Here is a 21,202-nt window from a genome sequence, read left to right on the forward strand (position 1 = left end):
TTAAAACAAGTATAATCTTTTTAGTGTGAAAAATTATATTTATAAAAATTAAACTTCAAACAATCTAAGCTGATTAAGTGCTAGATTTTATTATATAAAGTCCTAATTTTAATTACTTTATATAATATACTTTTCGTTCAAAAAAAAAAGGTTGAAAGAAGAAAATTTATTTTAAGAAAGTAAACAGTATCCAGGAAGAAGCTATATATGCAGGTCACATTCTAGTATAAAATACTGCTAAAAATAATAAAGTCATTAAACAGTGCATGTTTGTGATGTGTCCATGTTTATGATGTTGTATGAAAGGAAAAGGATTTGAGACTGTAAACTTATCTAAAAAATTTTGCATTTTGAGTCTGAATGCAGATTTGACGATATGAATGCCATTCAAAGAACTGGATATTTTCAACATGCCTTTCAACTTAAATTGTGAAGCAATGAGGCCAGATACACTCTAACAATCATTTCAAGCAGTTGTTTCTCAGTGTTCCAAAATCAGAGTTTTACAAATTATTATAGATTACAAATTTCGTTACAAATCGTTACAAATTTAATACCTCATTTACAGAAAATTAGTGCTATGTTGCTATACACGTAAACAATTCCATTAGATGGAAAAATTACACTGACAAGTGAGCAGTTAACATCACATCACAGTTCAAACCTGAATTTAAAAATGCAATTGCAGTTTCATTCATCACATTAATATTTGTACAATCTCTTTTTCAGTTTTAGAATAAATTATATTGACCTGTTATTTTTTCATTCTTTTTTTGGCCTATTCCCAAAGAAGTTTGCTCATAACTACTTTAACATGTTCACTGCCCATATAAGAAGTACGAGTAATCACCGGGGTGCCAAACTTAAAAGACTAATTGTTTGTAAAGACTTTATTAGTTGTAAAAATAAAAGCTATCAGAAAAAAAAATACAAATATTTTGGTGAAAGAATCAAAATCTTACAATTTCTTTTAATAAAAACAATACTTTTTAGCTTAAAAATGCAAAATTATTGCACAGTTCACACATTCAGTAGAAGCTGTACAATTAATTCCGATCTCTTTTGTGACATCAGTATGGCGTGATTTCAATTGTCCATCAGCCTTGCAACTGCTGTTGTAACAGACAGCAGAATAGATAGATAATGATTTCCATTCCTCCCAGTCAATACTGAAAACTCATTTTTATTATAGTGCATAGTTGAAAACTTGTCACATTTTAAATCCTTAGCTTCCTTCCTACATATGCAGAAAATTTATAATATTCAAATTAAATGTTACTAAGCAGTCTTCAGCCATATCACCCTAACTTTCTAGTATCTATAATTTTTTTTTTTTTTTTTTTTTTTTTTATCATTTTACATACCGGTACATGAAACCATAAACTGCTATATAAATTTATTCATCAAACAGAGCATATCCCACAGTTACCAAACTTGCACAGAGATTTCTGAATGAAACTTTTTACTGTTTAGTTTATTTGACAACGTAGTACAGTCAAAAGTCGTTAATCCGGACTTGTCGGGACTTCGGCGATTCCGGATTATAGATCATCAGTTTAAATCTGGTAAAATGGCATGCAGAAATTATAAAATTAAAAATATGAAACCATAATTTATGAAATAAAGAACAATTATGATCTAAAGTGTATCAAAATTCACAAAAAAAAAGCTTAATATTTATTTGTTTACTTTACTAAACATTTCTTTCAATGTAAGTTGTTTAAGTTGCTTTGTTTTTTATGTAATAATACATTCTCTTTAATTCTATAAACAGACATAATCAGTTCAGTTACAAAGTTCCGCTGTTCAAGTCCTATAACTGCTGTGTCGAGAATATCGACTAATTTGTCAATCGAAATTTTTTCGTTTTCAATAACCTCTGTCGCTTTCTTCGCTATTGGAAGCGAATTATAATGACGAGGCATTTGATTTAAATCATATCAAAGACAGAGTACATCGAAATGAAATACTACATTTAGTAAGCAATTATAAGCCAAATAAAATAAAAACATCTGCCCTGCTGACAGATCAACTTCCAATTCATTGCACGCGCCCCCCGCGGTGTTAAAGATAAACAAACGTTAAAGTTTAGATAAACAAAGGATATGCCTTTATTCATTTTTTGCAGCAATTCCACTTTTTGTTTAATGGACTCTGAAACATTCTTTCGCTTTGTAGATCCGTTACATATTAATAAATATAAATCGGAAATTCTATTTGACATAATCGAAAGTTCAAGCTTACTTTTATAAAATTGGTCTAACAGTCTGCAAAAAATAATAAGCCGGATCCAATTCAAAGATTAAGGAACAACGCAATCTGCAACATTAACTGAAATAGATAATTAGATAATTTTAGCTTAGCTTATTCCGTCCGTTATACATTAAACGCGCATTCGTAAATGTATTTTGCGCACGCGCACACGCAAATTCGCAGCCGCAGGTCTTACGCGACGCATGCGCAGAAAGTTTGTAGCTTTGAGGTCCAGATTGCAGCGGCAGCGCCAAACAGGCGATATGGACTTAAAAGCTGTACAGAAAAGCGCCAATTGGCGAAACAGTAAACCCGTTTGGCAAACCTACAGGCTGACGGAGAGAGAAGATTTTTCCCCGGCAGTCAAGTGGAACTACTTCAACAAATGTGCGCGTCTCTGTTTTCGCCGAGATATGTAAACTTGTGTACTCGCATCTGTACTGTGCTCTGAATTTCTTAAGCCGTTATAATGTACCCGGCAACTGTTACTTTTCCTTATTAAATTTGATTATTAATTGTAACATGTCTATCTTAACTAAGATTTCGGCTTTCCTAGTTAATGTTAGGGATATTTTCGTATGCACGTGTTACTCACACGTACATCATTGGTGACCCTGTCCCTCGCTCCTTCTGTTTCGATCCCTAATGACTATCTGTCTCAATCTTTGTTAAAAAACTAAAAATATGCCTTATTTTGATGCCAATGCTCTTCCTTATGACTGATAAAGGCTCAACCCTATTTATTGCCTCCTCATTTTATCGTACGGATTACACGTGGTTTATCACACTTAAGGAGGATTTACAGGTATGTGGTCAAATTTTTTTAATTATCTGTGATTGGTCTTAATTATGTTTTTGTGATATGTTTTGCTCTAAAATTATAGTTTTAATTTAATTATTGATTGTTTAAAATTGATCTTTGGGTAATATTCGTGCTCACACTTTTATTGAGATATTGAATGTCTTCATTATTTTATTCTAAATTGATACTATTTTGATAAGGTATAGTGCAAAACATTAAGTTTACGATTTACGATATATTTATAATTGGCAACCATGCCAGGATCGGAAGGCCAAACCAACGAGGAATCGAATATGGCGGTTCAGGAGCCACAAATCTCACACGTGGCAGTTAAAATTTCCCCTTTATGGAAAAAAAATGTTAAACTTTGGTTTATTCAAGTTGAAAGTAACTTTGCTTTAGCGAAGATTAGTAGCGATAGTACAAAATACAACCACGTGGTTTCTTCGATAGACCCTGAAACTCTTTCCGCAGTATCAGATATTTTATTTAATCCCCCAGCGACGGCTAAATATGATGCCCTTAAAGCTAGGTTAATAGTAGAATTCTCAGATTCGGAAAGCGAGCAAATACGCAGACTTATTTCTGAATTGCATTTAGGGGACGACAAACCATCTCACTTATTGAGAAAAATGAGAGAATTAGGTGGAAACTGTATAACTGACGAATTTTTAAAATCATTATGGCTGCAAAGGTTACCTTCCGAGGTGCATGCCATTTTATCAATAAGTTCGGAATCCTTAGACAATTTAGCAAAAATGGCTGATAAGATAGCTGAAGTGCGCACGCCAACGAACAACAGCGTGTTCACGGTCCAGGCAGCTTCGGCGAGTTCCCCCAGAAACCCTAACGATTCTGGTGCCCCCCTCGAGGAGCTTAAGGCCTTAAGGAGTGAAATCTCTGCCCTAAGTAAACAAGTCGAGCGACTCTCCCGCGGAAAAACGAGGAATAATTTCCCCCGGGATCAACATAACACAGCACGTAGTTTTTCGCGTGGGCATTCCCGAGAGCGTGTGAACAATTATTGTTATTTTCATTCGCGATTCGGTAATAATGCACGAAAATGTCGAGCACCTTGTTCCTTTTCTCAGAACACTACGGCCCAGGCAAACTAGTAGTAGCGGCTGTCGATCGAAATTCATTGGCAGTCGCGCATTCATGTCGTTTACATGTTTACGATAACAGATTAAATTTAAACTTTTTGATTGATTCGGGCTCGGATGTTTCATGTGTGACACCGACTTCTAAGTTTAAGAAAATGCATCCTGATTCACTTCAATTATTTGCCGCGAATAATTCTAGAATTTCTACGTATGGAACAAAATTGTTAACTGTGAATTTAGGACTTAGACGAAACTTTTCGTGGAAGTTTTTAATCGCCGATGTACCAGTGCCTATAATAGGAGTCGACTTTTTAAGGCATTTTGATCTTTTAATCGATTTAAAACGAGGTAGGCTTATCAATAATACTACGAAATTAACTCGTATTGGTTCTCTTTCCGATTCTAAAAATTATTTTTCGGTAAAGTTAATATCTGGTGATTCACCATATCACAGAATCTTGAAAGACTTTCCGGAAGTACTGAAGTTAAAATCCGATTCGGGTAGAGTAAAGCATAGTACGGTTCATTACATCGAAACAAACGGTCCTCCGGTGCACAGTAAACCGCGTAGGTTAAGCCCTAAGTTATACGAAGCAGTAAAAAAAGAATTTCAATTTATGATAGATCAAGGTATTTGTAGGCCATCAAAATCAGCATGGTCATCACCTCTTCATGTAGTTTCTAAAAGTTCGGGCGACATACAGCCAGTAGGAGACTACCGAAAACTAAACGCGTGCACCGAACCCGACAGATACCCTATCCCGCATTTACAAGATTTTAATAATACGCTTAGCGGAAAGACAATTTTTTCAAAAATTGATATCGTTCGGGCATATCATCATATACCAGTCCATCCAGATCATATACCAAAAACTGCAGTTTGCACACCGTTTGGTCTTTTCGAATTTCCGTTTTTAAATTTCGGACTGTGCGGAGCAGCTCAAACCTTTCAAAGGTTTATGAACGAAATTCTTGGAGATCTAAAATTCGCCTACGTCTACTTAGATGATATTTTGATATTTAGTGATACGGAAGATGAGCATAAATCTCACCTACGTACTGTTTTTGAAAGATTAACTTCATATGGATTGACAATTAACGCTTCGAAATGTGTTTTCGGCATTCCGGAAATATCTTTTTTAGGCCATATAATCAATAAAGATGGTACCAAGCCTCTGACGAACAAAGTGGAACCGATACTTAACTACCCACTTCCTAAAACGGTAAAAGATTTGCAGAGATTTTTAGGATTTTTAAATTTTTACCGTCGATTTTTGCCCAACGTAGCCCAGAATCAAATACATTTAACTTCGTATTTAAAAGGGGCTAAGAAAAATGATAAGACAATCCTGAATTTGTCTGAGGAAGCGCGGAGTGAATTTCAAAAGTGCAAACAGCTAATCGCTAATGCTGTTCTTTTGGCACACCCGAAGAAAGATGCCCAGTTGGTTTTACAGGTTGATGCGTCAGACTTCGCGATCGGTGGAACGCTATCACAAATAGTTGATAGAAATTTACAGCCTCTCGCATTTTTCTCACGAAAGCTTTCGCAGGCGGAAAGGAACTATAGTGCGTATGATCGAGAGCTATTGGCAGCTTATGCTGCTATTAGGCATTTTAAGCATATGTTGGAAGCACGGAACTTTTCTTTAATCACCGATCACAAACCGCTCACGTATGCATTCCGACAGTGTTTGGATAAGTGTTCACCTCGTCAGGCTAGGCAGTTAGACTTTATCTCACAATTCACCACTGAAATTCGCCATATAAAAGGTTCGGAGAATATCGCTGCCGACGTACTTTCGCGTATAGAAGCAATAAGCATGCCTAACCCTATCGACTATGAGGAAATCGCTAAAATGCAAGAAATCGACCCAGAATTACAAACATTGCTTAAAGAGTCAAAAGTTCTACATCTCAAAAAAGTTACCTTACCGAATTGTAGCTTACCGATATATTGCGATGTGTCAACAGGTAACGCCCGCCCTTACATTCCTCCGGCATTCCGTGAGAAAGTTTTTGCCACCTTGCACAATTTGTCTCACCTTGGCATTCGCGCATCAACAAAGTTAGTATGTTCACGGTTTGTTTGGTCTTCCATCCGCAAAGATTGCGCGAAATGGGCACGGCAGTGCATTCCGTGCCAGAAAGCAAAAGTCAGCAGGCATACTAGAACCCCGTTAATGAAGTTTCCAGACCAATCACAGAGGTTTGATCACGTCCACCTTGACCTTGTTGGTCCCCTACCTCCTTCTCAAAATAATTATTACTGTCTAACTATGATAGATAGATTTACTAGATGGCCCGAAGCAGTACCCATACCAGACATAACAGCACGCACAGTAGCACAGGCTTTCTATGACCACTGGATTACTCGATTTGGTTGTCTGACTGTTATTACTACCGACCAAGGGCGACAGTTTGAAAGCGGCTTATTTCGAGCCCTTTCCCAATTATTGGGAATCAAGAGGATCAGGACGTCTCCGTACCACCCACAGGCAAATGGACTGATCGAGGAATTCCACCGTCCTTTGAAAGCTGCCTTAAAAGCGCACGATACCAGTGACTGGGTGGCTGCCCTTCCAACGCTGCTGATGGGTTTCCGCGCCGCTCTCAAAGAGGACATAGGAGCAACCACTTCTGAACTGGTGTATGGAAAGACTATCCGTCTCCCAGGAGAATTTTTCAATCCGACACCTCCGGATGCGTCCCCCAAACAGTTGGTGGAGGATTTAAAATCTCACCTTGCCAGTGTCCGCCCGACCACGACTTCTAGCCACGGCCAGCGAACATGTTTCATTCATCCACGCCTTCACAAGTCCACATATGTGTTTGTTCGACACGACGGAGTTAGAAAACCACTTCAAACTCCTTATGATGGACCATTTAAGGTGCTAGAAAGACGAGATAAAACGCTTGATCTCGAAATACAAGGGACTAAGCAAACGATCTCCATAGATAGACTGAAACCCGCTTTTGTAACCATGGACTCTTCTCAAGTTGCTTCCAAGAGTGTGAAAAAAACTTCGGACAATTGTATCACCCGTTCTGGACGATTAATCCAACCCCCGCATCGGTATGTCACATTTCGTTGACACTGCGGAGGGAGTATGCAGCGGCAGCGCCAAACAGGCGATACAGACTTAAAAACTGTACAGAAAAGCGCCAATTGGCGAAACAGTAAACCCGTTTGGCAAACCTACAGGCTGACGGAGAGAGAAGATTTTTCCCCGGCAGTCAAGTGGAACTACTTCAACAAATGTGCGCGTCTCTGTTTTCGCCGAGATATGTAAACTTGTGTACTCGCATCTGTACTGTGCTCTGAATTTCTTAAGCCGTTATAATATACCCGGCAACTGTTACTTTTCCTTATTAAATTTGATTATTAATTGTAACATGTCTATCTTAACTAAGATTTCGGCTTTCCTAGTTAATGTTAGGGATATTTTCGTATGCACGTGTTACTCACACGTACATCAAGATTATAGATCATTCCGGATTATGGGTGTCCGAATTAACGACTTTTGACTGTACTATAGTCTTTAAAGAGTTTTACTATTATTATTAATATTATTATTTCCAGACCCTAAACTATCCCAGTTTATTGTTCAGCCTATTTAAATTGCATTTGGGGGGGGGAACCTTTGCATTTGCTATTTGTTTTACTGTTAATTATTTCTGCCTATTAGATTGCCTCAGTTGTTGAAAGATAATAGAAACTCGCGGTTAAAAGCAGAATGTATAATATAGTTTCCAGTGTTTGTGATTATGGTATAATACTACATGCAAAGGAATAAAAAAACAAAACTGGTTAACATACAAGTTGTTTCTATTTATTTGAAAAAAAAAAAAAAAAAAACTTGATAATCCCATTACACCAGCAGGCTTTCCATTCAGCAACTGACTGAAGTTTAATACTTAAAATATTATTAGGCCTAGTGTGTTTTCAGTTGTATATATTAATAGTAAGCACCATACACTCATGCCTTTTCCCCCTTTCCAATAAAACATTCAACGAGTTAAATCAAATATTTAAATTTAATTATAAAATAGACTTTGCATGCCTGTAAGCTGATGTTCTAAGCATTCTAAGTACACTTACAGTAGATATGATGCATTACACTAAATCTTGTATTAGATGCATTTTCAACCTACAGTGGTTTATCAAGAGAAAACTCATTATAAAGTGTAAACTCTCTATAACCATAAAAATCACACTAAACCAGGGTCTCTTAAACTTTTTTCAGTCGCGACCCCCTTTTATCACTGAGATTCTTTCATGACCCCCCCAGGGCTCCATAATATTTACAAAAATTTTGTGGGAAACCGTATGTATTGCCCAAATCCGACATGTGTGTGAGTGAAACTGTCAGTTTTTTCACTTTTTTTGGACTGTAATATACTATTGCAGTTTTAGATCATTACCTTTAATTTCTAATTTTAAGACATAGAACAATGTGAAAATTTTACATAAGTAACAGACGAGATGACAGCATTACGTGCAAAGCAAGGACAATGAACGTTTATATTATAAAAAGAATGCATCCAAATGTTTTCGTTTTCGTTTTTTTTTTTTTTTTTTTTTTCCCCTTTGTCTGTTTTATCTTATCTCTTTATCTATTTTCAGATACACTGTGTAAAAATATTTGTTAATTGTAAAATTATTATAATAATTTAAAGAAATATTAAAAATGCTAAAAGTTTTGGCAACCCCCACAGTTTAAGAAACCCTGCACTAAACAATAATCTGATGCTCAGAGATGCACGTAAAATATTTTTATGCAGCATATTTTAAATACACCCCACATATTAAAATAACTGTTGTGAATAATGAAATTAAATGTGTATAGCATAAAATTAATGATGAACTTAAGCAAAAAAAATGATATATTTTAAGCTGCACTTATAACATGTAAAAATTATATTTACCTCAGCACTATTATTTTTCACTTTGTCTAAAAGCTCTAAGATACTCTGGGGTGAAGGAACTTTTTCATCCTCTTCTAAAACTGGCAAATAATATTCATATGTAGTAGAATTTACTACTAGTAGGCTTGGTATGGAAAGTGTTGTCATAGCAATATTATTTGCAACTTCTGGTTGCCCAAGCCATCCAAAGATAAAATGCCTAGATTACAAAATCATTACCTCATGTGAGAATAATCAAATAGTGTTTAAAAATTTTTAAACAAAGCTTTATTTCAATATAATGACAACAAACAAAAGATTCATGACTATAAGCATAGGTAATTTAAACTTTTTTTTTAAACTGAAGGAAAGAAAATTTATCTCACAAAATATAGCTATTTTAAAGCTAAAGATGGGGGGAATGAAAGCTTTTGGATTTTATAGTATGCCCAAAGGGACATTTTTTTCATTTAAATACACATTTCGAGAGCATTTGAGCTAATATTCCTTTAGGCTAAAAATATTAAAAAACGGCCTGCCTTTAGAATTTCCAATAGACAGTCTCGCGTGCTACAGATAAAAATGATTTTTTTCTGTGCAGTGTTGCCACTCCTTGCTTTGAAATCATCGAGTTTGTTAATCAAAAATTCATTAAAGTTTTACAAAATATGAAATAGATAATAAAAAAAATCAAAATTCGGGCATTTAGACGCCCATGTTCGAATGGAGGATTACATTATTCAAAATTGGATGGCTCTAAGTACCGTCATTTTTTCACGAGAGAAACATATATTCATGCAGATTCTTCATTATTTAATTTCGTTAATATAATATAGACTGATAATATTTGATGACAACAGTTTGAAAAGTGAAACTCCATTTTATAGTGGATGACAAAAAATGCCATAATGAAATTAATAGCCCTCCTGGGTAAATTGTCCCTTTGGGCTTTAAAAACAAAGTGCACATTGGTACATTAAAAGACTCACATTGAAAAAAATTAACAGATCAGTTTTCTATAAAGAAAACTAACAGAATTACAAGAAACATTATTTATTTTGTATTAAATGCTATGCAATGATAAATATAAAAACTGAATTACATTTTATTTATTATTCATATATCTGTGGCATACGAAAATGCAGTGCATAATACAGGAATAAAAAGATACTATCCAGGCACAACATCATAATAGGTATTTTTTTAAATATAAAATTTTAATTATTTATATTATCCAATCAGGTTCTGTTTCACATGATTAATGGAGGCCAGAGGCTTAAGTTGGCAACAGTTTTTGTTTCACTAAGACACTATGCTCTTCAGTATGTCTAAGTCTGCAAAAGATAGCTTAATGTTTCAAGAATCAATTTTCTGTTTATAAGAGGTAAAAATAAAATGGGCTATCAAACAAGGATGACTGCCTACTGCTGGAATGATTCATAAGAGAAAAGGTTTAAAAAAAGGGACTTGTAAGAGCAGTCTTGATGTGAAAAGCTGCAGAATTAATAAAAATATTGAAGGAAAATTTTATTCATATGAAGTACAGTCGACCAAAATACTCGCACTATAATGTAGTTCACTACAAGCTCAATAGGAAAAACAAAAGGTCACAAAACAACTGAGAAAAAGATGAAAATATCTTACTAGTATATTTCAAAAATTAAAGGCTACATCAAATTTATAATAATTAAGATGCAATTATGTTATGCAATAGATAATTGTATTTCTTATATGCTATCAAGAACGTATATTACAAAAATACCAAGTGCTTTAGAAAAATTAAAAGTTAACCATTCAGTCACCTACCCAAACAATGAAACTGCTTACATGAATTTAAAAATGTTTCCTAGATTTTTTTTATCAGAAGAATAAAGAATTAAGAATGAAAAGCTTTATCTTTACTGCACACTGACATGTCATCATTTTGAAATATGTGTTATTTTGGAACATGAAATATCCTGAATAGAAACATAATTTCATTAATTCCCCTCTAAATTACAAAACCATCAGTTTTCAAATATTATTAAAGAACTGCAAAGATGAACCACTGCAAAAATAGCGACATGAAACTGATAGAAACAAAATTTAAACGCACGTCACAAGAAATTAAAAAGACAAGTTTTATTTTGAATTCCTTGAATATGCTTAATAAAGCATAAGCTACAAGTGCAGAGGTGATAATTTTTTTTTAATCTGAATTTTCTCAAAAAAATTTGCTGAATGTTTAGAATGTTGCAATAATTACCTAAAAATAAAGAAAAAAACTAGAGATCTTTTGGATATGATTAAAGAAACAAGTAAGAGCAAGCTTAATAAAGTTGAAAATGATACAGATACTGATTACTGTATGTGCGTATTTGATTTTCGCAAAGCACACTAGGGCTGTCTGGGGGAAGGATTCGTATACACGTTACATGCGGGAAAAACTATGAAAACACCTGTGCATCCAGCCCATTCACATAATTCGAATCTCGGACTGAACTACCAGTATTAGGAGACTTTACCGCTCGGCCACTAGTGAGCCCAGATACTGATTAAGATAACATATTACGATACACGAAATCACAAAATATAATTTAAATTGTTCAAAGAACTGTAGAAATAGAAAATGAGAAATCTGGAAAGTAATCATAAATTTTATGCATTAGAACTTTCTTGTTGATAGAAAATGTTAATAAAGATACCACTATTGAAAAACTCTTTGAAAAATCTCACTGAGTGACATGAAGCGTGTTTCACTTTTTATTACATTGTTGAGTAATTAAATTTTAATTTGCATTTATGCATTTAGTTTTATTACTAAAAATTTAAATTACACGACTTATATAATTTTCAAATGTGATCTGAACTTACAGTGCTCAAATGTAACTCAAACAAACATTATCACAAGAAGGGCTTGAAGATATATATATGATGTTTATATTTTAGAAATAAACTCACAGATGTAATAAAAATAAGAATAAATTACATCATTACTTACTCGTGATATATATCTTTATTATTAACAGCAATAGCTTCCAAAACATCCCTGAATCTAGAAATAAAAAGATTAAAATATACGCACATGACAAAGTAATTTCATTCTGTAAGCATTTATTTAATCATACAAAAATGACTGCTTTCTCAGATACCTAGCTTCTAATACATGCTTTTCCATCTCATTATGAGTGTTTCTCGACCGAGTTTAAAAAAATGCAAATATTTCATTTTTCATCAATAAGCAAAATATACATCTGAAAAATAAATTAAGGAATAATACTTACTCAGACATTCTAAGTGTTAGCCCACCTATTTGATTTTCTTCTAAAACTGCAATTACCACATACTTTCCACTTTTCATCAACTGGTAAAAATTCCCATGAGTGACTTTAATAAAACTTGGAAACCTTTCTTTGTTCACCCAATCGTATAATGTTTTGTTTCTGCTCTTTTGGGTTTCTGCTATAGATAAAATAAAAAATTTTGACTTTTAAAACAAGCTCCAAGCACTAATATACTTACAATATTTAACCCTCTGAGCGACACAGGTTTTTGGATCTGTCATGAAGACCTGTATTCAAAGACACTTTATTAGCTAAATTTGTATATTTTCTTACTTAAGGCTCTATTTTCATAAACCTACCTTTATTAGGATGATATTTATATTATTAAAGAAGGCAAAATATCATAAATTATAAACTAATATATAACAAATGACAAAAAATCTCATGACCGGATAAAACCGGCCATAAAGCTCAGAAGGTTAAGGCAAAAAATATGGTAGCTATGTTTAGAAGGAAATATTGTGACAAAAAGAAATTATCACCTTATCATACAATATAACATCTTCAAAATTTAAAATGTTTGCCAAAACCGGACTATAGCTTGTTCATTTCAAGACTCACAATGCTGATCTATTATCTCTTATTTTAAAGATGAATTATAACAAAACCAGGTGGGCATGCGCACAAAATAAGTCTCATGAAATGTAAAATAGAATCATTAAAAAAAATTCTGAAAAAAAGTGCACATTAAATTTTATGGAGGAAATTAAGGTATATTTGAATATTCTGGAGCATTTACATAAAAACAATTTTCATAAAAAGGTCAAAATTAAACAAATAAAATTAATTTTAACATAATTATACTACATTTTTAGCTTTTGCTTAAAAATAATTTTAAACACTCCATTATATAACATTTACTGTCATTTAAAAATTATGAAAATGAGAGGTAAAGATTTTAAAATAATATGACAGAAACTGCCGTATTTAGGTATTTTCCCACTGATCACAAAAATTGGCTACCGCCAAACTGTGAAAGTTAGCAGATATCCTGTAAAAGTTGTAGCAATCATTCCTATCAAATTCTCAAGGAACTGATGCCTCTTTACTTAATATATAATAACATTCAACTGTTCATTCTTCTGCCTCGTAAAATGGCTTTTTTTCGATTTCTACTATTTTGTTGGCCCTTCCAGTTGGTTTTACTGGAAGCTCTGCTTAGAATCCTATGAGTGTAAACTTCCAGATGTAATCAGTCTATTACTGTTTTGTCATCCATACCCAGCTGGGTTTTTTTTTCCCCATTCAATAGACAAAAATTCTCCAGAACGGCTGCAACTGAACTGGCATGCAGTCACAAATGTGTTTCTACAACAATCAAACTCTTTTATTTTTTTTAATGCAAGAAAAATGCAACAATAACTGCTTATTCATATCCTTGCTCACAAAAACAAAATGTTATTTATTGAGAACTGGTCAAGGTTACATCAAACAAAATTAAATCTATTACCGTTTTGTTGTCCATATTCAGCTAACCGTATTCTGTCTATTAAAACACACTTTTTTCATGGTAGGATGTCACGGTTGGAAATAACCCACTGTTTGCTGTTCTGTAAAAGGCATGCCTTAAATTTTAAAAATTTCTTTCCAAACACAAGGAAAAAATATAGCAAAAACAGTAAATTTATATCATGATTCATAAAAACAAAAGATGGTTTATCGAGAATCAATCGAGTTTATATCAAAAGAAAGTGCAGTGATTATGAGTGTTCCATGATGCCATACTCATTCATGTCTGGCATCAAATCATGCTGCTTGGCGACAGTCTTACGATCAATGGAATAATACCACAGAAGAGAGTCAATTACTACTCCTCTGTTAATTAATATACCATGCACCATTCACTACTGCACTTACAGATTATGGCAGTAGATGTCTTTGTTAAAATAAGTTCTGTCACAGATGCTCAGTAGGTTTTGCAGCAGATGAGTGAAGATTGGCAGAATTGTGGGCACAATAACTGGAGGATAATTTGGTTCCAACAGACTAGCAAGCACAAATATGGCTGCACTCCAACTCCATTTCGCAGAACATAGTGAGGCATGTCATGGAAGTCTACTCAACAGAAAGCTCATTAATGTCCATATTTTCTGTATTATACACAGCAGTATATACCTTTATGTAAAATATTATTTCACAACTCCATTAGTTGTTGCAAGGTTTTCACAGTTTTTTTGTTATTATTTAAAGCTGTTAGATGCAATACATGGCACCTTATGTACGCAATCGTGTCTCCCCCCAGAACAAATATCATTTATTACAACCAGTAGGTCATTAAAGGATGGAATTTTTTTAAATATTAAAAATCTTATATTTTAAGGGTATTTATATAAAAAAAAATTTTTTTTCTAAGCTTAATCATGTCATGTATATTTTATAAAAATGTTTTATCTAAATATTGCTCAAAATGAAAATGAAGAAAAATCTTAATTTTTCAATAGTTTGTAATATGTGAAAATACACAAGATATTCTAAAATAAAAGTTACAGGAAACAATTTTCATAAACAAATAACAATTAATGTAGAAAAAGAACAAACCTTCATACCGGAAACAGGACCCATCCTTACAAACGAATATTGACGGTTCTTTAGGCATATCGACACCATCAACCAAAGAAATGCACTGGGCTGGGACAGTATAAAAATTCATTACTGTTTGGAATTCTTCAGCAATTCTTGTGAAATTATCCTATGAATATAAAAAAACTAACAAATAAAAACATGTATATGCATAAAGAATCTTCATTTTGCATTAGATATTTGATATGATAATACATAAAACATAATTGAACATAAAACAAAATATATACATATAATATAAATTGGTACTTATGTATTATCCCATTAACCACTGGCGGAAATTTCGGCAATTATCAGCAGTCATTACTGAAGAATTCTAAAGGACATGGTCATCCATAAATCTCATAAAATCGCACTACTTTTCCAGTCAGTGGAATAATATGTTAGTACCTAAAAGTCATACACAACACAAAATCCAAGATCCGTACTCGATTCCAAAATTTACGTATTTTAGATCATGAGTTTAAATCTACTAAGATGATATGTAGGCATTATAAAATCAAAAATATGAAAGAGTTTTTGTGAAATAATGAATTATTTTTTACTTTAAAGGAATCAAAATTTACAGAAAAAGCTCAAAATGTATTTGTTTGCTTTATAAAACATTTCTTCCAGTTTTTTAAGCTGTTTGTTTGTTATGCTAATTCTTTCTCTCTAATTTTCGATGCACATCAATTCTTATTCAATTACAAAGTCATATAACTGCTGTGTTGAGAATTCCCACTAAACTGTCATCAAAATATTTTCATTCTCAAAAATCTCTTGGTCACTTTCATAACTGTTGGCAGTGCAGCAAGAACTTTTTCAATTAAAGTAGCAGGAGAAGAACCCAAAAGCTGCAAAAAGTACCATATGATGTCAGAGATCATGTATTTTAGTGATGTCACAGTTACATATGTTCATCACAAATTCAGTCTCTGTTGGTTTCATAAGTTATGGACTGTACTTAGATTCATAGTTTAGTTTTAACAAAAATTTTAAAACTGGATAGCTAATTATCAATTATTTAAACTATAAGGTATTTCTCCTGCCTTTTTAGCATGCCTTTGTAGTGTAGTGGTCAGCACGCTCGACGCGAATTCAAGAGGTCTGTGGTTCGAGTCCCAACGAGGGCATTGCTCATTTTTCATCTCTCCTGCTTTGAAATAACCTAATGTCTCTACAAAACATTAATTTTTCTTTAAATTAAATTTTAATTTCTGCTGTTAATTCAATTAATTTAGGTTTTTAATTTTAAATTAATATGCTCATGTTCATATAAGTTATTAAGTGCTTCCTCGCATATACACCTCACTTTCATACTTTTTGTTTTTTAGCAGGCAGCTCATTTCTTTAAATAATTAATTTTTTGCTTTTTACTTTAAATGTTAATACTGTTCAGTAAATTTTCCATTCTACTTGCTTGATTTGAGTTTGAAAATAAGAGTGTCGAGGATACATCTTCTAAACTAAGCATCCCTTTTAGTTGTTTTCAGTTTAGTTTAGTTGTGTTCTTAATGAGCAATTTAAATTTGAAAGATTATTTACTAATTTATTTTGTTTCTGAATTCTTTTTGCTTAAATGGACTAATGTCTTTATTCTGATTAGTATCATTCGTGACTTTTAATTTGGCTCTAGCAGAAATATAATTTGATGCTTACTTGAAAGAAAGACAAACACTCTCACTTATTTTAGTAATAAAGACTTTTAATAAAGGTTTTTAAAACAATAAAGACCAAGTATCTCAGACCGAGTATCTTCAAAGTCGTATGACTGGTAGGTTGTTTACGATCTGCCGTTGTTAGTATTTATACAAAGTGGATAAATGAAGATGAATCCAGCAATAGACGCTAAGTCATTGGATGTCCAAAGTGTCATCAAAGAAAAAGAACACCAGAGACTGCTCTGCTTGTTACAGCAAAATTGGTGTAAGACAATGGCTCAGCTGACAGCCCCAATACAATGCAAGGTCCAAGTGCAAGTGTCTCGGAATACAAAGTTCAGTGAACACTTTTAGATATGGGACTGTTCAGCAGATATCCCACTCGTCTGCCTCTGCTGACCAAGCGTCATTGTCAGCTATGATTACAATGGAACCGGGAATATCGAGACTGGACCATTGCTATGTGAAAAAGACAGTTCCCTGGTCAGAAATATCACGATTTCTTATTCACCCCATCAATGGTCATGTCAGGGTCTTTCGGGTAAACAGTTGCCCCCCCCCCGTACAAAGGGCTAGTAGTGGCCGTATTATGATTTTGAGGGGAGGTTCTCATGGGTGGCTCTAGTGGTAGAACTTAACTTAATGTTGGTAGAATAGACCATGAAAGCTGTGTACTATGTAAATACAACTGTGGATCAGTTGCACCCTTACATGGCATCTGTCTTCCCAACTCGAAATGCAATCTTCCAGCAGGACCATGCCCCATGTCACAATGAAGAACACAATGTCACATGTTGAATTGTGTTGGAGTGGTTTGAGAAGTATAAGGATGAATTCCAGTTAATGTCCTGGCTACCTAACTCGCCAGATCTTAACCTGATAGAGAACATTTGGGATGTCATAAAGCACATGTCGGAATATCTTGACTTCGCGTGATCACTGCTACATTTGGTACAACCTGTCTCCAGTCATCTACCAAGAACTTGTGACATCCATACCAAGGCGAGTTGCAGCGGTTTTGCAGGCCAAAGGTCGCACAACGCATTATTGAGTACGTAGTTATAATGTTTTGGCTTTTTAGCATGTATACATGTTTATCTGTACTACTATTACTTTCCTAGAACTTTTTAGCATAGAAAAGGAAAAAATTACTAACATATATGTTAAATAAATAAATAAAAGTCGTCATTCCAACTTAATATTAATTTTTTATAAAATTTTCATAATTGTTTGAACAATAAATAACAGCAATTAAAGCTATGTAATGAAATTAAATTCAGTTCCCATTAATATTTTCCCCCTGTTTTCTTATCCCCACTGCATAATATGTGTCTAAGGATAACAGTGCTCAATATCCTAAAAGAAAGGACAAAGACTGCATCAACTTTTTAACCCCTTAATAAGCCAATCAAAATTCAGAAAATAGTCTTCTCCCACCAATTTTTTTATTTTTTATTTTAAGTCAATCTCTTTAAATCCCTTTCTATATTTTAAAACTGTAGCAGACATGTTGTGTTGCATGCATATCGAAAAACAAATTCTTGAGCATGTTTACTAAAAATTATTTAGTTAAGTGTAGCCAAGCTAACTGAGTTGAGTGCATTAAGAGGTTAATGAATAATAACAATAGTCTTTTATAAAATTAACAGAAAAATGTACAGCTTTAAAAATATGGTACTCTTGCATTATCCGCCCGATCTTCTCCTTAAGTTGATGGGTAACTTTTCGCCAACTTAACACCACATGAAAAATAGTAACCATTTTAAAAAACAGTGCATTAAAAATTATATAAAATAACAGCAAATTAACACAATTAAAAACAAAAGAAACATCCATGATGAAATGCAAAAAATTACATAAATCAGACATCCACAATGGAATACTCAAAATTTCATAAACAGCAACAAATTAATTAAATTAAAAATGCAACAAAACACACATAATAAAATAGTTAACTTTTTTTTTTTTTTTCCTGTCTTCTGTCAATACACACAGCAATCTGTTTTAATTTAATATCATGGGAATGCAGAATTCTTGGCACTGCAGAGCAAACTCTCCTTTTGACATGTTTTAATTAAAAAAAAACATTAAAGAATTGCACAAATTAACTTCCAAGGAATATGCATTCTTACTTTCCATTACTATGGAAAATGCCATATTTCTTTAAAAATGCAACACTTTCATTTCATTAGGAAGTAAATCCCACAGTGGTTGCACAAGAAAATAAAACTACACACACTAATTACAACAAACAGAAACCACTTCCAGATAAATACACTTTCATAAAATTCTAAGTTACCTACTTTAGCGACATAAGGTGCCCAGTGATTCTTATCAAGGTTGGAGGGCCAATGCAACAGTATAAAAATTTTATTATATTGCTGTAAATGTTTCATTGACATTGCATATTTAATTAAAGGTATATCAGAAGCTTAGTTTATACTTTGCATCATAAATGAAAAAATTCTGACAAAGCTATTCAGTAGCAAATGAGCCAAAATGGAAATAAAATATTAATAATAATAATGAAATAATTTAAAATCCACAAATGGAAATAAAAGATTCTGAACAATTGTCATTGAACTTTTATTCACCACAGCTGTACATCTTGGAATTATATAATATGTGAACTTATATAAATATTATTATATTTATTCCCCTCAGTTGATTTAATTCTCTATATTCTTTTGAGAATATTCATATCTGATTCTCTATATTATACATAATATAAAGATATTCTTTTGTATAGAATGAAACAAAAATTTTGAAAAATAAAATCTACCCTATTCCTTTTTTTGAACCCCAAGTATATAATACATTTATGCAAACATATACAACATGCTTTCTTTCATGTATATACCCTTTTAATGCAAAATGTTAAAATACATACCTTTAATTCCTCACCTTCGCCTAATTTTGCACCATTCACGTACACAAAGAACACTTTCTTATCTTTCTTGATGACTTGAAACTGTTCGCAGTTGACAAAGTGACGAACTGCTGGACTATAAAAGAACCAACACAATTTATATACTGAAATGGATCTTGATCAAAATCACTAAAAACGAAATAAAAAAATATTTTGTTTAATCCATTTTGAATTTTTTTTTTCCCGCACAAAACATTTGTGTGGGTACTAACTTTTATTAATTAAAATTATTATTTTTCACCTTTTACTTTACTCATGTAAAATCAATATTGTAGCAGTATGATAGCAATTAACTGCCTCACTTATGCATCACTTACCAAGAATCAATCTAAAAATCTCTGAAGTCATTCAATACAAAAGATACTTAACAAATAATATATTCCTGCAGTTAAATGGGCAAAAGTTACTGATAATGGAAGTTTTCCGTTTCCTGCAATTTAATTCTATTCTGATTTGCAATGTTATTTCTTTTGCATCAGTGAGGAAAGGGCTTGTGTGATTTTGAGTGACATTGCATAGTGTCTTGTAGGGTGATTTAGAGATTAATCTTTGGTATGAAAAGCCTTGAAACACTAATTAATAAGTAAGGACACAAGCACTTCTCACTCTCAAACTACGCAGTACGTTTTTGGTCTGTACTTTACATACAACAATTTTTTTTTTTTTTTTTTACTGTATTAGAAGATATAATCCAAAAATTTCTGTGTTATATCTTAGTAGAAGCAATAATTTTTTATATCATTTCACAGATCACTTTTATCAGCAAGACCACCATGTCTTAGAATACTTAAGGGTGACAAATGAGTTAACCTTTTGAGGAGCACATTGAAAGTTTTTCAGCTTTAATGAAATTAATTGATTACTACTAACTTTGAGTTTTACAAATGTGAAATATATTGGGGAAAAAATATTGCACATCATGGAAGTTAGATGAGTGGTGGTTTAGGAATGAAACCTATGTAGAGCATGAAATCTGCAAATTTTTACACACTGATTTTTGCAACAAAATAATACATATAATTAGTCAAATATTAAAAGAATATATAACTTATGAAAATTAACTCAATAATTTTTTAAATACAATACCAATAATGCTATTTATTCTGATCTTATTTCAGGAGGAAATTTCATATGATGTTATTCTAAATGTACAAATATACTAAGTAAATGCTAAAAATGTAAAATTTATATCATTCTATCTTCGTATTTTCAACAAAATTAGTACGTAGAAATCATCTAAAATATATCATTACTCATATATTAACACAGCTTTACAAATATAATACTTTTGAAAGCATGTGATGCTTTTCATACCATGATAATTACATGGTATGCATACAAACACAATTCATATAGTTTTTGTTCTGTGTGGCTCCCTTTTGTGCTGCAGAAGGCACATCTTCATGATGTGCTGTTTACTGGTATGTGAGGCAGTTTTGCCATGCACAAGTCTCCAGGCACATGAGACTTTTTTTCCCTGCAGTCGAACTATTGGATGGTCTTTTTTGGTGACAGAAGGGACACTGATCTTTTGCCTTATGACTGATAGTCTGAAGTCTTTTATTATACCCCAGCAATCAAAAATTACACAGAAATGTTTTAGCTCTAAGAGGACGGTGGTTTCAATAGAAAAACCATATATTGAATAATAATAATGAAAT

At 32.9% G+C, this 21,202-nt stretch overlaps 1 protein-coding gene across 3 annotated transcripts in view; it reads right to left on the reverse strand.

The window, feature by feature from the left end:
- Tmx3 (Thioredoxin-related transmembrane protein 3) overlaps nt 1-21,202 on the reverse strand; it is a 39,686-nt gene that overhangs the window by 4,409 nt on the left and 14,075 nt on the right. For 2 of the 3 annotated variants that reach the window (XM_035372038.2, XM_035372036.2), the window contains exons 6-10: nt 19,503-19,617; nt 14,928-15,078; nt 12,330-12,507; nt 12,047-12,100; nt 9,088-9,286 (exon numbers count right to left, since the gene is read on the reverse strand). In XM_035372038.2, the coding sequence (XP_035227929.1) occupies nt 9,088-9,286; nt 12,047-12,100; nt 12,330-12,507; nt 14,928-15,078; nt 19,503-19,617 (697 nt within the window). The remainder of the gene's footprint in view (nt 1-9,087; nt 9,287-12,046; nt 12,101-12,329; nt 12,508-14,927; nt 15,079-19,502; nt 19,618-21,202) is intronic. The other variant, XM_035372037.2, reaches the window with a different exon arrangement.

The sequence above is a fragment of the Stegodyphus dumicola genome, chromosome 7 (assembly GCF_044657685.1).
Source record: "Stegodyphus dumicola isolate Sdum_Otavi_A_Nest chromosome 7, ASM4465768v1".
NCBI classification, from domain to species: domain Eukaryota; kingdom Metazoa; phylum Arthropoda; class Arachnida; order Araneae; family Eresidae; genus Stegodyphus; species Stegodyphus dumicola.